Consider the following 22,421-nt stretch of genomic DNA (forward strand, 5'->3'; position numbering starts at 1 on the left):
TAACCCGAAGATGAGTTTCTAAAAATGATTCAATAGTTTTATTTGGAAAATAATGTCTATAATTGAGTCTATATATGATTTTGTTGATGTTTAACAATATCGTTGTATTTTAATAGGTCTATAATAAAATTATTAATTTTTACATGCCCCATTTCATCTAAAAATTTAATAGATAACCCCTCATTATATTTATTCTACTTCACCACTATTAAACTGGCCACGCTTCCGCCTCGTGGGCATTTATTTTATAGCGGCCTCATTTTTATGGGGGCTTCTTTTAAAAACACCCGATATTATTCCTGCAATAAATTAGGTAAGGAATATAATTAATTTTTATACAAAAATTTTATTATTATATGTTAAGGGACAAGTCATCTCCTGAGATGTTTATTGAAATTCTTAATGACATAAAAAGAGTAGATATTGTGCCTATGATGTATCCTTCTTCAAATGGGCTCGTTGATAATTATGAATTTATAAGAGAGCAACCAACTTACTAACAAAATTGATCAATGACAGTAACCGGTCAAATCAAAACATTTTCAAAATATTTTTTAGAATAAAGCTTATCACGTAGATATTTGCTTGAAAAACAAAAATGATGAGTTTTCCATGGAAATCGGTCTGTTATTAGTCAAAATATTTTTAATATATTTTCTGGGATAATGTTGTCACATATTTTATAGATAAATATAAAACAAAAATGAACATTTTACAATTTGTTTTACGAGCAAATTTGGTCAATCTAATATTTAGTAAGTGGTTCACGAGCTCTGCAACCGGTCAAATCAAAATATTTTTAGGATAACTCACCACTCAAATACAATTTTAAATTTTCTATTATTTTAAAATTCTAAACCTCTCAAAAATTTCATGTCAAAGAAACCTATCATTTTATTTTAAAATATTGAGTTCCTCATGTAAAAAAAACGCTAACTATTAATCATTTTGATTTCCTAAAATGATATCATATTTAGGCATATGACGCCCTCTTATGGATATTAATGTGTTAAATTTTAAAATCAGAAAATAAAATTTGATTTTAATAAGCTAGTTAATATGGTTTTTTAATCTCAATTTTCTATTTAATAAATAAAATTGACTTAAGCATATTTAAAAAAGTTTAAGACAATTATTCATAAAAAGGTTTATATAGTAGTAATATGATTGATTATGATTAATTTGCTTTTTAACAATGCATTTATAATTTTACTACCCTCCTTATTTTTACCTTCTTCCAAATTATTATAAAATGTTACTATTTTCTTACTTAAATTTTTCAATTACGAATTATAATTTAAAAATATATATATAAAAAAAGCTAGTACTGTATTTTTTTAAAAAATTTGTATTGTTTATAAACACTAAAATTATAAAAAATATATGTATTTAAAATAACATGTAAACTATTTGTAAAATAGAATTTATATAAAAACTATATTAAATAAAATAATAATTTAAAAATTTAATTAGGTATGATCGATGGGGCTTAATGACCCATGTAAGGATTTGCAGATAGAACGGTAGATTTCAGTTGATGTTCTCTGTCGAAGGTAGAAGCCTTCTGAATAATTTTCGGGTTGAACAAACAAAACATTATTAAGGTTGCCATATTTGTTTGTTTTTGTGTTTTCGGCTTTCGTGATAGAGTTGGAAGAAAAAGATCTGGCAAAACGATCCACGCAAGTATAATTCCAGGAGATAGATCTTGGTTCTAAGGGAGCAGCATCATACAATTTGGTCTTTTTGAGTCGAGGCTGAGGCCGGGTTCTAGAGTAGAGGAAATATTTGAGGATTTCAAGGTTCTGTTGATGATTGAACTGATAGCATGGTTTCTGGGTAATCTGCCTTTTGAGAAACGACAGTGAAGGGGGTGATGTCCTAGACTATCGATTTGGGTTTCACATAGGACGCATGATGTAGGTGATACGATTTCACATCCTAAGCGAAGGCCTATGGCTATTCTGAGTTCTTCGTTGATAGTATTTTAAGTGGACTTCGAGGTCCAATAATACCTAGGAGGATGTGGAAATTGTAGATGAACGAAAGGTATGTAAAATTTTTGAAATGAATAGAAAATTTTTCAGTAAATATAAAACCTGATGAGCAGGTAAATATTTTAAAATATTTTTCATTCTATTAAATTTAGCAAGGAATTTATCTCTAAAATGAAATATAGCTTTATCATCTCCAATGGGTGAACCTAAATGGGTATTATTGGCTTTGTCCACTAAAATAAAATTTTCGGGTGGGCAATCCATTCAATGGGGGAATAACACTTATGAGGGTTTAGTGATAGTCCTGTAATAGGGGCTAAGTGATTTATGATTGTTGGAATTTTTATGATTTTTTATAAGAGGTGGCTAGTGTGCCATCTTTCAGGTGCCAAACATTTAATTTAAGATCACAATTGGAAGAGATCTCTTATATAATTAATTGAATGCCCTGACAGAATAATGCTGGACCTAAAGGTTCTCCTTGTTGAATGCCCTATTTTGAGAAAATAATAGAATCATTAAATATTAAAAAGAAGGGTTGGTTGTAAAATGCAGCGATGTATGTTGTATAATCTGGGAAAGTTTCACAAAAAGAGGGTATAAAATGTTCCCTTCTAAGTGAATTGAAGGCATTGATCATGTTTGTTATGGAGGATGACACGTGTCGAGTGGGATGCAGCCTCACATCCTCCAGGAATATTAAAACCAAGCTGGTTTGGTTGTAGTAGATTGGATGGGTTAGATTTTATACGAGAGCAAATTATTTTGGAAATGATTCGCATGAAGAGTGACTGCAATAGGCCAGATGTCTCCATTGGTTTTATTTAAGGATATTAAGCAGGCTTCAAAAATTATGGGCTGAATGGGATTAGGTATATTATTATGAAAGATATGATTGAGCAATATAGTGAATTGTATAAGTATATTTTGATATAGGGGTATAGTTTGTTTAATTGTATCTTGGAGATAAATGGCTCGAAAGCCATTGATGCCTCCTGAAGAATTCTTTTTGAAGACTTTATTGCTTCCAATATTTCCATCTCGGTTAGTGGAATGGGATTATTAGATGGTGGAAGGATGATTTGTGAAAAATCTTGAGAATGTTTAGATTTCATGGCCGTGAGAGTTATATCATTATTGGGGGCCATAGTATCACTTGAACAGGCTATGTTGATAACTGAATTTACATTGCATAGATTTATTTTATTTTCAATAAACTTAGCCTTTTTTTTATTTGTCAAATGCTTATTGGAAGAATGTGGAGGTTGTTTGGGAATATCAAAATAACTATTATCATTTGATTTTAATGTTTTTTTGATGTTATGTGTTAAGTTTAATTTTGATGATGTGAGATGTAGATTTAAATATACAAATGATAATAATTTAATCCAATTATCTAAGCTTTTAATATTTTTATTTAGGGAGGGAGGTTAAAATAGCTAAAAAAAAGTGAAAATATAATTCTAGCACCTTTCGGAATACGAGCTATTGTGGGGGGGGGGCTTCCTTTCATAAATTTTTCTAGCCATTCTTGTGCCTCAGCAATAAAAGTTGAATTAATGTTATTATCTGGGCATGAAGATGATTGTTTGTGTTGAAGGTATTGTTGGAGCTTGAAGTTGTAGGTATTGGTTCCAAATTAATACTATTAATAAGAGCAGGATAAGAAGAAGGAGGCATAACAGGTTCATTGTTGTTAAAGAAAGTACCTGATGAAGGGCATCTGTTGGCTCGTTTGTAAATAATTTATTTCTTTTGGGAAACATTGTTATTACACGTGGGACATATTGTTATGTATGATTATGTTTAAAGATTAATATTGAAAGATTCTTGATATACAAAACAAAACTTATCTCAGATTCAATCAGGGAGGTAAAAATGCTTATCACGCTTAAATGTAATAAACACTTTCATAGGATATTTAAGGTTTTTAATTCATTCTTCTAGTAATGTTAAATAAAAGAATATATTTTTATTTTTGAAAAATTATTTTTTCCAAATCTTAAAGAATCTAGTTCTAAAGAAGTTCTCTATAGACATATTATTTTTTAATAGCCTCTCTTATCCCTAATACTATATTTTCCTCCATTTTCTTACTTTGCTTCCTATCCTCCATTTTTATTTTTTTTTACTTTACCAAAAATTTGTTTATTTTTTAAATCTAAATTTAAAATAAATAAATAAACAATAAAAATAAAAATAAATAAAAAATTTATTATTTATTTATTTTTTACATAAAAAACCTACTTTTTCCAAAACATGTTTTTTCATTACTATAAAAATACTATTATGTTTTATTACTAATTTTTACTAAAATTATGTATCTTCTCTTGTCTACCATTTTTAATTCTCTCTTTATTTATTTATTTGTTTACTACCTCAAGATTAAAATACCTAATTTAATTTTTAACAAATAAAATTTAGAATATAAAAATAATTTTTTGGAAGAAGGATCTTTTTTATTCATATATTTTTTATTCTTATATTTTTTCTTCCTTTGTTATACTCATTTACTAACATATTCAAATAGCTCCGGTGTAGTACCACCCTTTTTTTGCTTCATATCTGGGTTACAAGGTTTGTTGATATCCTTGAGTAAAAAAATCGGAATATGAAGGATGGGCCTTAATATAATTCACGTACGTTCACATTTGGGCAGGTCTATGACCAAGGTGCTATTAAAGATTAAAGATTAAATGCACTATTAAGTCATTACATAACGATATTTACGTTTTTATGAATTTTTCTCCTTACACTGTAATTTTTTGCATACATTTTTGACCTTTTCAATCTCATTAAATTATTTTTAATCTTCATTTTTCTGATCTTTTCTCAATCTTTTTTTCTTATCAATTTTGATAATTCTTTTTTGTATTTAATTTTAATTTTCACTTTAATTTTACTCAATGGCACACAATTTTTATTAGAAAATTTTGCATATCAATTTAACAAATACTGAAATAAATAATTCATTTAGTTATAATAATGTACCTTTTTATAATAAAATTAGTTTGAACTGTAATGATATGTAAATTAATAAAAAAAATTTAAATTTTAATATTTATGCATATTGTTTAAAAAAGCTTTGTGAAAATTAATGTAAAATAATATAGCAATTGATATTATGGCATTTAATCTAATTTAAAACATATAAAAAACGATTAACAACAAAAATAAAATAACATATGGGAAACCGGGGTTATACGGGGCAAGTCAGAATATTTCTTAAATATATTAAATTTTAGAAAAGAAAATTGAGTTGTAATATAAATAAATTTTGTATTAAAAAAAATTATTTTTAAAAATGTCTTGTATTGGTTTGCCAGTTTATTTTGTATGCATAATATAATAAATGAGAAAATTAAAATTGAGAATAATTGGAACTAACAAATTTAAAAAAAGTATAATATATTAATATAAAAGCAAATTGGTGAGCATGGGGGGGGGGCAAAGCCCCCCATAAAAATCTTTACAGTGAGCCCCCTGAGATTGTAAAGGCTAGCCACGCTCCTGTCCACTATTCAACTGTTCCACAAAAAAGGCTAAAAAAGTCTCCCAATGTATGTTTTTCATAATTTAGAAATTTATGATTATTAAAAAAATCAAATATTTCACCTTAATTATTAATTTTTACCGTAGATTAACATACAAACAATGTTTAAATTTATTTTGGTAAGGTTACCTCTTCACTTTTTATAGCCCCTTCTTTCACAGACTCAACCCCCATATTTATTTTTTATTCGATTTTCTTTCATTTTTAATAATATTATTTACTATCAAATGTTTAAAGTATCCATCCTTTTTTTCCATCTAATTTCTTGTTATGTCTTCTAATTTTTCCTGAAATTTCCTGTTATATATCCACTTATTTTCCCAAAATTTTTCCTAAGAACCATTTAAAGAATTTACCAACTCTAAAACTAAACTATAAAGTTACACGAAAAAAAGATTGAAATGTTTACACAAAATTGACCTTGACCATTACCTTCCTTATAACACTTTATGAAATATGAATTTTTATAAATTAATTTTTCTCGGACATTGCTAATTTATGCTTTTCGTTTTTTTCGTAATAAATTACAATAAAATATAAATCTGGTTAAAAGGTCGTTTTGTTTGTTTCATAAGTATATGAGAATTTAATTAAGAAATTCTATGCCAACCATCATTGCCATATAATCTTAACTTAATATATAATGCATTGTTAATTTGAATATGAAAAAAAAGGCAAATAAATATCTTTATTATAAACATTATTCATTTTTTTCACATATTACTTTTTTTAATCTAGTATGAAATTTCTATCATATATTATTGCTTGTCTAGTTATTCTAAGTGAGTCTTTTATAAACAATTGGTAAAAGAATTTAATTATCAAAATTTTTAGGCTTAGTTGATTATTTCTCAGGAACCCCTATAGAATCCAAGTGGAATAGAGGTAAAATTATAATTTTAGTTTTTCTAGATAATTCTGTTACTCATTTTTGTTAATTTGACAAACTTTATTTTAATTCCAAAAATACAATAATATGAAAAAAAATTTCTTATTTTTATTTTTATTTTAACAAAATATAAAAATAAAATTTGGTAATTTTAATCTAAGATATCAACAATAACTCTTCTATTTAAATTTGTCCTTGACTTAATTTGGTTTGGCATGTAGGGATTGATTCATATACTTGATCACATGACACTTTTGATATATAATGTACCATCAATATTTGTTAAAATTATGCATAATGGTGCTTTAATAATGTCGCTATTCTAATTTGTTTATTTAAAAGCACAATAATTTCTAAAACATGTAATTTGGATTTTTAATTTCACAAGAAAGTGTACTAAAACACGTGATCATTTTATTTCTTAATAATTTTTTAAAACAATCTTAAAAATTATTATACAGTTCATTTCTGTAAATCAAAGTGATATATTGCGAAATTAAAAACAATGGTTATTGATGGCTGTTAAGAATAATTTGTTCGTCATTTAGCAATCCTTTAGAATAATGATCAATATTCATATTCTTTTTCTAAAATAGTTGATAATAGAAGAATTGTTGGCAGATAAGAAACTTGAAGAATTAAGAATTCGAAAGGTCATAAAGCATGAAGGTTGCTAAAATAACTATAATTAAATAATTCATATATGAAAAATACTGATCTTAATTGTCTAGTCAAGACAACGTGAAAAAATTAAAGTTATAAGAAAATAATCAAAATTCTAAAGGTATAAATATATAAAATTAGCAAAAATAAAATTCACTCATAACAACTTATAAATATAATAAATTAGTTAAAGTTGCGGGCCTGTTTGTGAAATCTTTTGCCTATTTGGTGGCCCCAATCTCTCATTAGATGGAGTTATAAAATATTGTAATAAACCTTTATTTATATTTACCTTAAAATGCCAATGTATAATTAGATTCGCCTTACTACCCCTCTATAGATAACTAAAAAATACATATTTTGAAGTGTTTTTTTGCAGTAGGGAAGATTGGATACTAAAGTTCAATTGAATATCGAAAATCTCTTCATGTTATATATTTTTATTTTAAATTAACATTAATAAAAGTTTAAATTTCCCATAAAAATAATCCTTAATCTATATAAATTGTATTTACTTGAAAAATAAATATGATATAAACTATCATATAAAATTACATTTTAAATTTAAATGGAGTGTGAGGGTAGTTATCAGGAAGGAGGTCCAGAGATGTGAGCCCTTAGACAAAAAAGCAGAATTTTGGCCAGGATAAGTTCAGGGATAAATATATCAGGGACGAGAACCTGAACCCAAACCCTGAACCCGACCCTAGATATTTTGCTGAATCCAAACCCAAACCTTTTTTTTTAAATTTAGAGTTCAGGATTCAAGCTTTTTTTTTAAAAAAAAAATTTTTTTTTTAAATTATTAAACTATTTTAAATTATATTTCAAAAATTATACAATATAAAAAATATACAATTTATGATTTTCAGTTATAAAAGCTTTCCTATTTAAAAAGAGTTTCTATTTAAAATAATTATTTTTTTATTCAAAATAAAATATTAATTTTACAAAAAACATTTTTCTATCATTTTTTCGTGGAATCATTTTTGTTATATTTAAGAGTCGACCATTTTTCATAAATATTTTAAAATGCCCATATCTTACTCAAAGACCCCAGGGCAGGGCCTTATTTTAATTTTATTAATATACGCGGGGCTGGCCGGGTCTGAAATTTTTTTTTAATAAAAATATCCCTATCGGGCCTAAATAGTTTTAAAAAGTCTAGCCTGACCGTATATTTTAAAATCAAATGTTTTAAATCGCCATTATAAGGGATAATTGGGATATGATTATGATATAAATGCTGATATATAAATGAAGAAATAGCAGATCGACCAGATGTTGAAAGATTTATCCAAATGTTTATAGCATTCGAAGTATAACACTACAATTAACATAAGTGTATTTTGAAACCAGGTAAGTTGGATAAAATGTCATTTTGAAAAAATAGACAATAATTTTTCCAATGAGATATTAGTGCATATAAGATTTAGAGAGAATATTTATTTAAATAATAATCTTTATGCCTCATTAAATTTAGACGCATATCAAATCCTATTAACCATTGATCAGGAAGTGGCTGCTATAGCTCATTTAACGGAATAACGGGAAAATTACAAATCATTAAATTATTTAATTCATCAACATTAATTTCAGTGACAAATCTTGATGATGATAATGATTATTTTGAAAAATTTATTAGAAAAAGAAGAAAATAATTAAATTAATACAGCATCCAAATAAAGATTCCATTCAGCTCATTATTAGAAATTTTTTTACGTAAAAGAATTAATAAGATGCAAATATTTTCAACTTCTGGGAAGAGCCAAAAGGGATGAACATCTATTAACTAAATCTCGAGGCTTAGATAATATTTTTCTGGCTGAAATATTCAGTTAGCCGTTTTTAAAAATCAGCTCAATTCGACCCGTTTAACAACACTTGATCAACCATAGTTAATCTTTTAATCATAGTTATTCAGATAATAAGGCATCATAAGATATTTTAACATCTTCATGATAAAAATCTAACAAATATTTAATTTTTTTTCTATCACCATCTGAAAATGGTTGGAAAGGCTTTTGTGGAAGTAATAGCGGATTTGTAAGTGCTGGATGAATTAAAATCCATTCATTTATTTGGGTTATAAATGTATATAAGAGAGTGGACATGTGTTTTAATACTCTTCTACTGATTTTATGTTAATTTATGAGCTTGCTTTCTGCAAGTCGAGGGGTACAAATATTAAACACGTATAACTCAGCTTTTGACTCAACAATAATATATAAAATATGAAATTCTTCATCAACATAAGCTCGAATTTCCTTGAGTTCTAATAAAATGTTCTCCGCTATTCTCATCTTCTTAATCAAGTCAATGTCATGTTTTTGAAAAGAATTAAATAAAATAGTTGTATATACATTCTAATGAGAAAAAAAATTGGAATAAGTATTGAATCCAATAATTTTATTGCTTCTGAGTAAATATTTCCTTCAGGCCATTGTGATATTTCAGTAATAGCATTAATAATCGGCTCTTCTAACTCCATAAAAGCTTTTACTGCTTGATGGCGGAGACCAGATCTCGTTGGACAAGTTTGCAATATCTTTCTCCCTGTAAGGAGTTTCAGAGATAATTATTATTTGACTAGAAATTTAGATAAATATTACGCCATTAAAATTTGAAAATAATAGGTAAATTACGCCAAGGAATACTTGAAATCGAAATTAATTGATAAAATAACTTAGTGGATGAATGTGATAAATAAATTTAATTAAAAAAATACATGAGATAGGAATAAATATTTACAAATATAAATTAATATTAACATAATATTTTTGAAAAATATAATCCGGCATCTGCATTTTTTAGCTTTGGAGGGTGGGTATTTGTCCCCCTGCCCCCCCCCCGTTGCGTACGCGCCTGGTGCTATTTAATTATTATATTATTTTAATAAATTAGATTAATACATGTAAATTATGTTTTCACTATGTCAGCTTGCTGTGTTAAAAATGGAATATCATTATCAATATCACTCATAATGTAATTTTCAGTATAGCATTAACAATTGAAGCTAAATTTTTATTATTTGATTTATTTGCTAAACCTAATTAAATAAATATAATTATTTAGTAATTGAAATTTAACAAATTTATATTGTAATTAGCTGAGTTCAATCTAATCAACTATATTATATTATTTTTTAATTTAATTACTATGTCTCATCCTAAAAATAGTTCTAAGCAACGATATAATAAATTAATTTATAAAAGGTTATCAGATTTATATAGTTGATAATCCTCTATTATATAAATAGGTTTTAAAATATAAATGCCACTTAAGATATATTTGTTTAGATAATATTTTAATAAACATTTGCTATTCAATGCTTTTGATAATAAATATAAATAACAATAACGCCATCTATTTATTTAAAATCTATTGAAATTAAACATAATATTACTCATCCCATAATGGATGTAATCCATAATAGATCTATTTTTTCATTATCTTTTTTTACGAGTTTTTGATATTATTACAAACTACAATAATTTTAAGATATATTAAACCAACTTGAGGTGCTACAATAATATATAAAATCTTAATTGCTTCTATCATATCTCACTGGTCCTTATTTTCTAGTTACTAAATGATTCATTTTTAATATGGCATCCTTACCGTGTAAATAACTCAAGGCTTCAATATATGGATAATTATTTCTTCTAAAGATTTTTATTTTTTTGTTTTATCAATTTATCTAAAATGATAAATTCAGATATAAGTTTACATTGAATAATCCGCTTATAATAAACTATAACAGAGTTTATTCTATCTTTAATTTATACAATGCAAAGATTATGAATTTAATTATATGGTGCTATTTAGTTAACTTTACAAATGATTATATTAAACATAAATATATAATCATTATAAATAACCATATCTAATTACATAATATACAACTAGTTTATTGCTATATTTTACTACATTACAGTGAGTGTTATTTATGACTGCAAATTAACCAACATCTCTATCAACAATTTAAAATATTTAATATTGTAATAGATGAATAATTTTTTTTATTAAAAAATTTTATCTATAGAAGTGTCTTCTAATGTTTATTATATGATGCATAAATGACAAAATATGAAATTCAAAATCATTTTTCAAATTTCAAATTTTAAGTAAAAAATAAAACCTGGCCAAAGGCCAAACAGGCCCGAAGACCCAAGAAAGGGGGTATGGGTGCCCAAGTCTCCATAAATTTTTTTTTAGTTGAGTCTATTAATATTGCAAAGGTTAGTGACGCTGCTGGACTATACCTTATAATTTATTAATTTAATTGATAATTCATCACATAGTTAAATTATATCTGCGTTTAATATAGATAACTAAATTTCAGATACACTAACAACTACGGATGGAAGATTTAGAGGTATGTAAAATATAGTTATATTATTTTATAATTACAATGAGCTCTTTCAACATTATATATAACCCTTTACTCCAGAGCTTTCATTTTCTTTCCCTTTAAATTCGCGTTTTCTTTGAGTAAAGTTGTCTCTAATAGCTGTGTTAGTGGGCCATAATTTATATAAATTGTGTAATTTATATAGTATGAAATTAAAAAATTATTTTTTTTGCAATTCATTAGTCTAGTAATATTGCTAAACTCTAATCCTTTTTATAAATGATTTAATTCCTCCATATCATTGTGATTTAAAATGCTTTTTTTCGTATGTTATATATGGCTGGATATCTTAAAATAATATGTATAAAGTGGCTTTATACTTATAATATTTTAGTGTTAATTTTTATATTTTAAATAGAAATAGAATGTTTTCCAAGGTGCCCCTGGATGTCATGTCCAAATGGAATTCGTTGTGGATCTTGTGCCTGTAACCCTTAGTAGAAAAGAAGAGTGATATATCGTTGAAATTCAAGATAAAATTAAAATTTAAATTTATCACAATGTTGTTTCAAGATTAATTATATAAATTTTATTTTTTTTTAAGGTTGATACCAAAATCTTAAAAATATAAATAAATTTTAAAAAAAATTTTGAAGAAAAAAATAACAAGCTATTTTTAAATGTAAAAATGAAATGATGTCCAATTTCATTTTTTGGTATTTATATAAATTTATTTATTTTTGAAATTTTTATAAAAAAAATTAGTAAGTACAATTTTTAATGCTGTTAATCTTTATAAATTTATTAACCCAAACGTTTATAGCTAGATATATTTTTTAGAATCATGAGAAGATTAATCATTTTCCAGAATAAATATAATCCTTTAAGGATACTTTAAATGATTAAGCTAAATTTAAGGAGTTAGAATATTATTAAACAATAATTCGAGCCGAATTTGTTCTACGTAATTCAATAATTAGGAACAACTCTTAAGTATATAGTGTTTTTATTCCTTTCTTAAAATACTAGTGTATAAATTTTGGCATGTTCATTTATTAATTTTGGTGCAAGTTACCTCGTTCCGCCCAACGCGTAATTAAATATTTCCAACACGTCAGAGCCTAATAATTTATTTTTTACTAATTTCCAGGCCGATCTTTAACATTTTCAAAATTTTAAACCAAGTATTTAACCCGAAGTGTTAAATATTTTTCAAATTTTCCAGCATTACATTAAAGTCAATTTCTAAAGCTATCTATATCTTTAACAACCGTTTTAGAAATAGGTTTTTTTTTTATGTTATATCTGTATTGGGCAATTAAAATTGGATCATATCATAAATAACTCTTTTGAATTTTTTAGTGAATTTAGTATTTTTTATTTTGGTTATCTAGCTCTGTGAGCTTTTAAAATATATAAAGTATAAAAAATTTAAATGTTGGAAATATAATTTAATACACAAAAAGTTTCTTAGGAATAATTATATTTTGTATGTTTTGAGTTAATTTTTCAACAATCTGTCCTTGCTTGGCGTTACATGCCTATGAATATTCAAAAGATCCAAATCATTCAATCTACTTAAGTTGTATTTCATAGGTATGTTTTTCAGAGACTTGCAGGCCCGGCCCCTGAGTCGGATAGTATTTTAATTTTTTTAAACATACCTGGGCCGGGCCAGAATTTTTTAAAAAAACAACACCCAGGCTGGGCATAAAAATTTTCCGGCCGAGCTGTATATTTTAAAACCAAATATTTTAAATATAAATCAAAAATAAATAAAATCTATTTTAAAAAAATTCTGGCCTGGTCTAAAAATTATTTTTAAAAAAGCCGGGCCGGGCCTGAAAATTTTTTTAAAAAAACCCGGGCTGGGCCGTAAAAAAAATTTTAAAAAAATCTGGCTGCAGGGCTCTGTTCTTCTTAAAAAAGAGAATGTTCTCTCATTAGTTAATTAATGGGAAGAGTTGCTAATATATTTATATAACCATTTTAATATAGTGGGATTATAATCTAAAATGTGTTTGAAATAATGCAAAGCATCCATTGGGGCTGTATCAACCATAGCTAATCTTTTAATCATATATATTCAGCTAATAAGGCATCTCATGATAAAAATCTAACAAATATTTTTTTTTCTATCATCATTTGAAAAAGGTTGGAAAGGCTTTTGTAGAAGTAATATCTGCCGATTTGTAAGTGCTGCATAATGTATTAAAAACCATTCATTTATTTGAAAATGTATTTAAGAGAGGACATTTGTTCTATAATCTTCTACTGATCCTATATTAATGTTTTGACGATGTTGCTTGCTGCAAGTTGAGGGGGACAAATATCAAACACGTATAGATATGCTTTTGACTCAACAATAACATATAAAATATGAAATTCTTCATCAACATTAGTTCTAATTTCCTGAGTTATAGTTCTCCGCTATTATCATCTTCTTAATCAAGTCAATGCCATTTTTTTGAAAAGTATTACATATAATAGTTGTATAATTAAATAATAGATTCTAATGAGAAAAATAATTTGGAATAAGTATTAAATCCAATAATTTTCTTGCTTCTGAGGAAATATTTCTTTTAAGCCATTGTGATATTTCAGTAATATCATTAATAATCGGCTCTTTTAACTCCATAAAAGCTGTTACTGCTTGATGGCAGAGACTCGATCTCGTTGGACAAGCTTAAAATTTCTTTATCCCTGTTGGACAAGGAGTTTTAAAGATTATTATTTTGACTAGAAATATAGATAAATAATACGCCACTAAAATTTGAAAATAATAGGTAATTTACGCCAAGGAAAACTTGAAATCTAAATTAATTGATAAAATAACTTAGTAGATGAATGTGATAAATAAATGTAATTAAATATATACATGAGATAGGAATAAATATTAACAAATATAAATTAATATTAACAATAATATTTTTGAAAAATATGATCCGGCATCTGCATTTTTTGGCTTTGACGGTGGGGGGGGGGGGGGGGAATTTGTCCCCCTGCCCCCCCCCTCCGCCGCTGCGTACGCGCCTGTGTAATTTATATTCAAATAATATAATAATCAAAATGTTTTAGTATAGGTTATTCTATGCAATAGATATTCTACATACATTTAGATTCTCCTATATAATATCTAGAATATTTAATATTTTTACTACATCTGAGTATTCATTATCCAAAATCTTTAAGGCGGAAATTTTTTAAGTAACCAGACTCTTTATATTATTTCCAAATGCTTATATCCCCAAAATACTATATTTATTATGTTCCTTCTCTTTTTATCCATTTAAAAAATTAATAATTAGAAGTACTTTTTATATCTTTACCTGGAAATATTTTTAACCTAGATTCATTCAAATCTTTCAAAATGAAGATAAAATGAATGACTGGAAGGAAGCCTCGTCGACTTAAAACCTAGGAAATCCTTTAATGAATGAAAATTAAAAGACGTAAGAAATAGATTTGGATTTAACCTAGTTCATATTGCATCAACTGAAATCTCCTAGTAAATGCCAGGGGCAGACTTGGTCTTAATTGCATAAAAATTGATAAATTATTAAAAGGCTCATATACAGGGTTGCCAGGTCAAAATTTTCAAATTGTGGGAGAAATTAGGTATTTTGTGGGAGAAATATATAAATTGTGGGAGAAATTGCTAAAAAAAATTTTTTTGCGGGCCTTCGGCCCGCAAAGGCCCGGCCTGCGGCCGGGGTTTAGAATTGACTTAGTTATCCGCTTATTATTTTTTATAAATATAAAATCTAATCTAAAATAAAATAGGTAATTATTTTTCAAAATAAAATAGCCAACTATTTAAAATAAAATAGCTAACTTTTTCCAAAATAAAATAGCCAACTATTTTTCAAAATAAAATAGCCAACTATTTTTCAAAATAAAAGAGCCAACTATTTTTCAAAATAAAATAGCCAACTATTTTTCAAAATAAAATTTCCAACTCTTTTTCAAAATAAAATAGGTAACTCTTAGAATAAAATAGCCAACTATTTTTCAAAATAAAATAGCCAACTATTTTTCAAAATAAAATATCCAACTATTTTCCAAAATAAAATACGCAACTATTTTTCAAAATAGGTAATTACTGTACGACACAAAATTTCTTAGAGTACTATCTTTATTATTAAAATAACATATTTATTTATTATAATATATTAATTTTGTTTAAAAATAATAACCAACGATCTTTTTTAATTACAAAAGAATGTAAACAAGATAAAATTTTATAAAAAAATTGTAATTTTACAATGTAAAAAAATAAATGTATAAATAAGATTTTATAAAAAAACAAACAATTTTAAATTTACAATGTAAAAAATATTTATAATCAGTGCGGGGAAGTTGTTCTACAGTATTAGTTAATACAATGGGGGAAGGGAATATGATATTTTGAGGTATCAAAAATCTTCAAAGCATAAATCAGTACAGGGTATTCTATCAACATCTATTGCAAAACAAAAATATTCTTCAAAAATTAGAAATAATATAGATGCAACTACAGTTGCGGAAATGGTAAATACCTATCATGCAGTACAACATTCAGAGAGTTACTCAACATCTCAATGTTGGTAGAATCTTTCCCCATAATATTTAACGACTAATATAAATGAAAAGTATACTTTGTAGAACACAAAATGAGCAAGGCTATCAATAATGTTTTAGGATATAAATCCAGAAGGTCAATTCTTGACGATTTGAAAGATGTGCAAACATATGCAATTCTAACAGATGCATCTAATAAGGAGATATCAAAACATTTCCCTTGATCCTCCCCTATTTCAACAAAATTAATGTCTTCAATAAAACTATTAAAAAAATTTTCTCCAGATATGAAATATCCAAAGACATAGCTAACCATATATAATGGTAAATATGGCAGATTTGGCATTACCAATGAATTGCATGGCAGCTTTCTGATCTGATAATTCCTCAGTGAATTTGGCAAAAACCATAGTGTATTTACAGAATTGAGTCAGCATAATGTTGGTTGACAGGTTCCTCCTAATACGCGCCATCGTAGAATTTTAAAATTTTACAAACCGTTAAAAAATAAATAGATTATAAAAGCTGTCCTATATGAAAAAAAATTTCAAAAATAAATGGCAGAAGTATATTTAGGAATTTTACATATAGGAAATCTACTATATGCTGTTAATATGCAGTTGCAATCAGAAGAATATAATTTAATAAAGGCTCACTAAATTATGCTGCAGAAATACCAAAGTAATCCACTTCTAAAAGTTCTATTCTTCTATGAAAATGTTGAGTGGAGCACTGCAATTATAGAATCTAGAAATTTAAAATATATTTATAATAATTATACATACTATTCTAACTTCAAATTTTGAAAATGTCGAATGGATTGGATTGGATGGAGAATTTAAAATTAGCGGAAAAATAAAATATAAGAACTAGACATATTTTTCGAATAAATATTTAAAATTTATTTTAAAAATATAAAAATAATCAAATACTGTTTCTCAAAATTATTATTTATATATTAAAAACATTAAAATGCTAAAAAAAAAATTGTGGGAGAAATTAAAAAATTGTGGGAGATTTTTGTGGGAGATTGTGGGAGATTTCGAATTGTGGGAGTTTTGTGGGAGTGAGATGTATGTGGGTAAACTAAAAAATTGTGGGAGACTCCCACTGATTTGGGGAGGCATGGCAACCCTGCTCATATACCTAATATTCTAGAATCTTAGAATCTATCCACAGGTACCGATCTAGATCTGATGGCCTAATAGTTATAAACTGTTTCATGAGAATTCTTATTTAGGATTGTATTTATGTCCCACCTTTCTTCTACTAATATAATAACAACCTATTTACTTTAACAATGATTTAAAAAATTTAACATATATAAAAACCTCAGAAGTTTTATATTATCACCATTTTCAACTTCTACCAACCAACAGTTGGCTTTTATGATCTTCGGTTTCTTTTAAATATTAATCACACTAACTTTCATCTAGGGAATTCTTGATATTTGGGCTAAATGTTCAAAGAAATATTTTTAAATTCAACTATTGTTTCTTTTTAAAAATATAATCAAGTTTTTCTTTAAATTTTTTGATTCGTTATTTTTTTTATAGCTTCATGTAATATTATTTAGTTATATTATATTCAAATAAATTATTTTTAATATAAATTGACGTGGTTGTTGACCAAAGTTTGAAATTGGTATAGACTGAGAGATATAAAATTAATAACTTTTTATAACTTGTTTGATAATGTAAATTTATATATTTATAATATCATGTTAAAGAAATGTATCGATTTATTAGAAATATAGAATTTTAAGTTTATAATATATAATATATTATAATCAAATTTTGTAATAAGAAATATGAAATATATAATATTAGAGATTAAAGCTTTAGTTATCTTATGCAAGCCCGTTGACAATTTCCCCTGCATGAGAAATTATTTCCATTCCCGCGGCAACCCCCATAGTTAAAAGCTAAGCATTTTCCTTCTCCAGCGTTGTAATACCACCTTTCAACCAAAGCTTCGCATGGTCCAGGATCCACTGGTAAATGGCATACTGTAGTTATAAAATAATTTAATTATTAATTTATATATTATATGAATAATCTGTTCATTTTTTAACTATATATCATTTTAATTATAAACTTTATGGAAGTTCATAATATAATTATATCAAAAGATAATCATTTTTATGATATAGAGATGAAATTAAAATCATATAGAAAGGATTTAGAATGATAACATAACACTTATAATTGAATTATAATTATCAAAGTTATACATATTATTTGCCTTAAATATTTCAAGTTTGAGTGTTGTATATAAATAAAGATAATTTAAATATATTTGTTTTATAATTTTAAAACAATTAATAAATAAAATGAATTTAATATCATCGAACTTAAGACTTCCGAATTTGTTTATTTTACGTTGCATTTAAATCGTTTTATATATTCTTAGTATACAAGCATTCTGATATTACTCTTTCTACATTTTAAATTAAGAAACCACTATTAATCAGTTATATTATGAGACACCGGGGATTATCATGCATCTATTGCCAAAAGATTTTTTGAAATTATATACAAATAATTAATTTATACATGAAAATTATATTTTGATGTAAACACATAAGACTTTTGCACAACCGAATTCTAATTTTTATTAAAATATAAAATAATATATGCAAGTTAGGTTTTATTGCAAAGGTTTAACTCTCTTTTATAAGTAGAGAAATTCTTCTGAGTTTTTAATGTTTCTAGATTTTATTTTGAACAAAGTCAATACATATAGAACTAGGATATCTTGCTAAATTACAGACTTGGACCCATTTGATGCCAATATTACATTATTGGATAAATAGTAAATTATAAAAAATTTATATTAAAAAAAATATTAAAGATTTATTTTTTGGTTTATCTAAATATAAGATCCAATTACATAAAAACACTTAGATCCTTAAATTCAACATATTGAGATAATTGTATGATTACCTAGACAACAGATTTCTTTTTTAGTTTTGTTTATGATTAGGCTTATATGTTTTGAATTGGTTTTAATAAAATATTAAGCTCCAATAACCCTATAAAGCTCAAAATATAGTGCCATCATCAAGATATTAAATGTTATCGTCCAAAATAAATATAGATTGATGTCATTTTTATCAATGGAAGAGAGGGGTTCAAGGGTATCTCTTTGCTTAATAAAATTATAAAAAGCTATAATGTAAGTGCTCAATAGGATGGATTTTAAGATCTACTATTCCCGACACGGCCCATGATAATTTATTTGTGTCAGACCCGTGCAAAAAAACTAATGAGGTTGGGTGAGCAAAGAAATGACCAGAGCTCTTAATGGAAAATAGAAAAAATCGAAAATAATAATTTTAATAATTAAATGCTGCTACAATGATCATTATTCATAAATACGTTTTCTTTTTTTTCTTCTATATTTTAGGTTTATTGCTATAACTAAATCTAAATCCTCATCATTATTTGGTATTTTGTAATAGGATATATTTCTTTTTAAAAGACAGGCTTGTAGGACTGGGATGTGGAATCACTATCGTAGCGGTATTTTGCTATTGTAGAATCATTACAATTATTTTTAAGAGATATGATTATTAGAATTTTTATATAATTTTTTTTCTGTTGTTAAATTTAAATGATAATATTCTTACTACAATATATATAATTTTAATAAAATACTTATTAGGAGAGACTGGGATTAGGTAAACCCCCGGGGTTTGGCAAATCTCTTAATCTCATTTAAAAATTAATATCTTAATATATCTTATTAGCATGCTTCTATAGGCAAAAAATCTATGCCAAAATTGTGAGAATAAAATCACAAAAATAATTATATGAGTAAGAATCCAATCCTCACCATTAAACTATAGTTTCATTAGATTAATAAGTTTTGCTTCAATTATTTTTTTTTCTCTGAACGAATTTAACAAGAATCATCAGTCATATTTAAAATTTTAAGTTTATGAAATCCTGTCCTGCGAGAAGGAACTGTTACCCCTTATATAGCAATATTTAATTATACAATAAATTTTTTAGCACTTCAAAATATTTTAACAATCCTAAATTAGAAATTATGAGCACTTTAAATAATTATATTAAAAATTTATCTTGGATAAATTTTATCTGTATGTAGATACTTATGAAAAGTATCTTTTACCAACACTAAAATTAGAAATTCATGAAGTTTAAAATTTGCCAAATATCAATTAAAATATAAAGATTATTTATTTTTTAGTATATAAACTAAACTAAAATAATTGATCAATTGCATAATTTATTAACCGTAGGTATCATAATAAATTATGATTAAATGTAATATAATTACAAAATATGAAAATTATAATTTTACCGTCAGAGCCATTGGTTTTGGAGAAATGATCAAATAAGCCTAAAATTTAATATTTCAATAAATTGGTTCTTTATCATAAAATGCATAATTACCCACCTAGAATAACCAGACAGGCAATAATATTTGCTAGTAATTTCATACTGAATTTTAAGAAAATTAATTGCCAAAATATTAAATTAATTTATATATATTTTAAGTTTTTTTTATATAATCATAATAAAATATTAATTAATTATATTCTTTGATAAGAATTTTTTTGGCAAAGATTGTTGGTAATTAAATTCTCATATAGAGATAAAGAAAATGACTTTAACAGGATTTTAATAAACACATTTATTCTATTTTTTTTTAAAAAACGCATTCATTTCAATTCCTGACAATTAATTTTAAAAAGTTTTAACTTAAATTTATATAAAAATATAAAAACATAAACTGTAGATCTCAACCATGTTATCCTTGGCATTTAATTAAAAAAAATTTATAAAGTGTATAGAAGAAATGTTGTAATCGGATATAATTATAAAATGTACATCTCAAACATAAAATCTTTATTGCTAATATAACTTTATGAAAATGATTGGATAATCAAATATTATGTAGGAGAGACCAGGGTATAATAGATCACGAGGCATATCACTTGCAAAATATCAAAATTTATAGTGTAAAATTTAGCTACAATTAGACCTGTGCGCCGATGTCTCAATCAACGGTGGCGTTTTTTTAAAAAATTTTTATCGGCGTTCGGCAGCGCGCCGATTTCGCCGCCGTCTACTAAATTGTAGGCGGCGGCGGCACAATATTTATTTTAAAATTTTTTTAATGAATTTAATTTATAAATCAATTTATTTTTTAATGAATTTAATTTATAAATTAATGTATTACATTTTTTATAATTTATTTGGGCGATATCTTTTCTAATAAATTGTTAACATAGTTTAATTGATCTTAAATTATTTCCTGTCTCACTCCAATTTACATTTATGTATTTTCTCATTCTCAGAAATAGACTAAGGAATTGCATTTTAACTCAGATCAGAGTGACATCCAACACATATAAGAAATATTCAATTGATTTTTATTATAATTAAAATAAATTTGGAATGCAAGCAAAATATAAAGTATGAAATATAATAAGTCAGAATTCAGATTTAGCAAAATTATAATTGTCATGAATAAACAGTATTTTATCAAGATTTGTGGAACATAAAGAAGTCCTTTTAGCATTGAGTATTAATCCAGCAATGGATCTTTCGCTGTGCAGGTATACAATGAACCTTCCTAGCTAAATTAGCAAGCATAGTAAGTTCCAGTCGCATTTTCTTCCAAAAGATTAATGTGTCCTCTTCTGGGATATTATTATGGCTGAGCAAATTATGGCATTCTTGTTCTAGATTACTAATATTATTATATTCGTTACTTGGAAGGGAATGTTTACGAGCTAATTTAGCTATATAAGAGCTTGATGTTTGACCATTATCCTCAACTTGAATTTCACTCTGTGCATTTCTATCATGCTCTAAAAGTTTTAAATGTCGAATTAAAAATTGCAATGATGTCGTAGAATTCGAATTTAAATATTCTGAAACAACTTTAAGATTTTGAAATCTGGGATCAAGTAGAGTTGCTAATATCTAATGTTTAAAATATAATTTTATTAATAAAAATATATAATAACTTGAAGTTCAGTAATGGGAAACCTATGGTCAAGCTTTTTTTCCATATTTTCTTTTAAGCATATAATATCTGAGCAATCAGATCTATTGATTTGTATATGAGCTTCTATTTCACTGCGAAATAATAACCCTAAGTTTGTTGTCGATCCTTTTTGGGAGGAAAGAAATTCCACCAATTCTCGGAATGGATTTAATACTGCGTAAAGCTCATCAATCATATCCCATTCATTATTAAAGAGTTTTATAGATTGTTTTCCTATTTTATTTAGAACATTATTTATAGAATTTTGTTTACACTGCGAACACTTTCTAGCATATATGCTATGCCAGTGGGTAGGGCAATTTAATTTTAAAGTTTTTGCATTAATTAGATTGATTGGTGCAATGCCATTTCTATTATCCG

The 22,421-nt window shown here is 25.9% G+C and overlaps 1 protein-coding gene and 1 long non-coding RNA gene across 2 annotated transcripts; one reads left to right on the forward strand and one right to left on the reverse strand.

Moving 5' to 3' along the window:
* The first annotated feature begins 6,238 nt into the window (after positions 1-6,238).
* On the forward strand, positions 6,239-12,143 carry LOC135928396 (uncharacterized). The gene is made up of 4 exons (XR_010572316.1): positions 6,239-6,332; positions 6,385-6,435; positions 11,448-11,480; positions 11,875-12,143. It is a non-coding gene; the product is annotated as an uncharacterized LOC135928396 (long non-coding RNA).
* A 5,596-nt stretch (positions 12,144-17,739) lies between these two features.
* On the reverse strand, positions 17,740-20,561 carry LOC135927888 (PI-actitoxin-Afv2b-like). Its single transcript, XM_065464132.1, has 3 exons — positions 20,442-20,561; positions 20,346-20,384; positions 17,740-18,024 (listed from the first exon to the last, which is right to left on the reverse strand). Exons 1-3 carry the CDS (start codon positions 20,482-20,484, stop codon positions 17,861-17,863), a joined length of 246 nt encoding a protein of 81 aa, XP_065320204.1. The 5' UTR covers positions 20,485-20,561; the 3' UTR covers positions 17,740-17,860.
* Between the last annotated feature and the right edge of the window lie 1,860 nt (positions 20,562-22,421).

Source organism: Gordionus sp. m RMFG-2023, chromosome 4 (assembly GCF_954871325.1).
Source record: "Gordionus sp. m RMFG-2023 chromosome 4, tfGorSpeb1-WG-v2, whole genome shotgun sequence".
In the NCBI taxonomy this organism is placed as follows: Eukaryota; Metazoa; Nematomorpha; class Gordioida; order Chordodea; family Parachordodidae; genus Gordionus; species Gordionus sp. m RMFG-2023.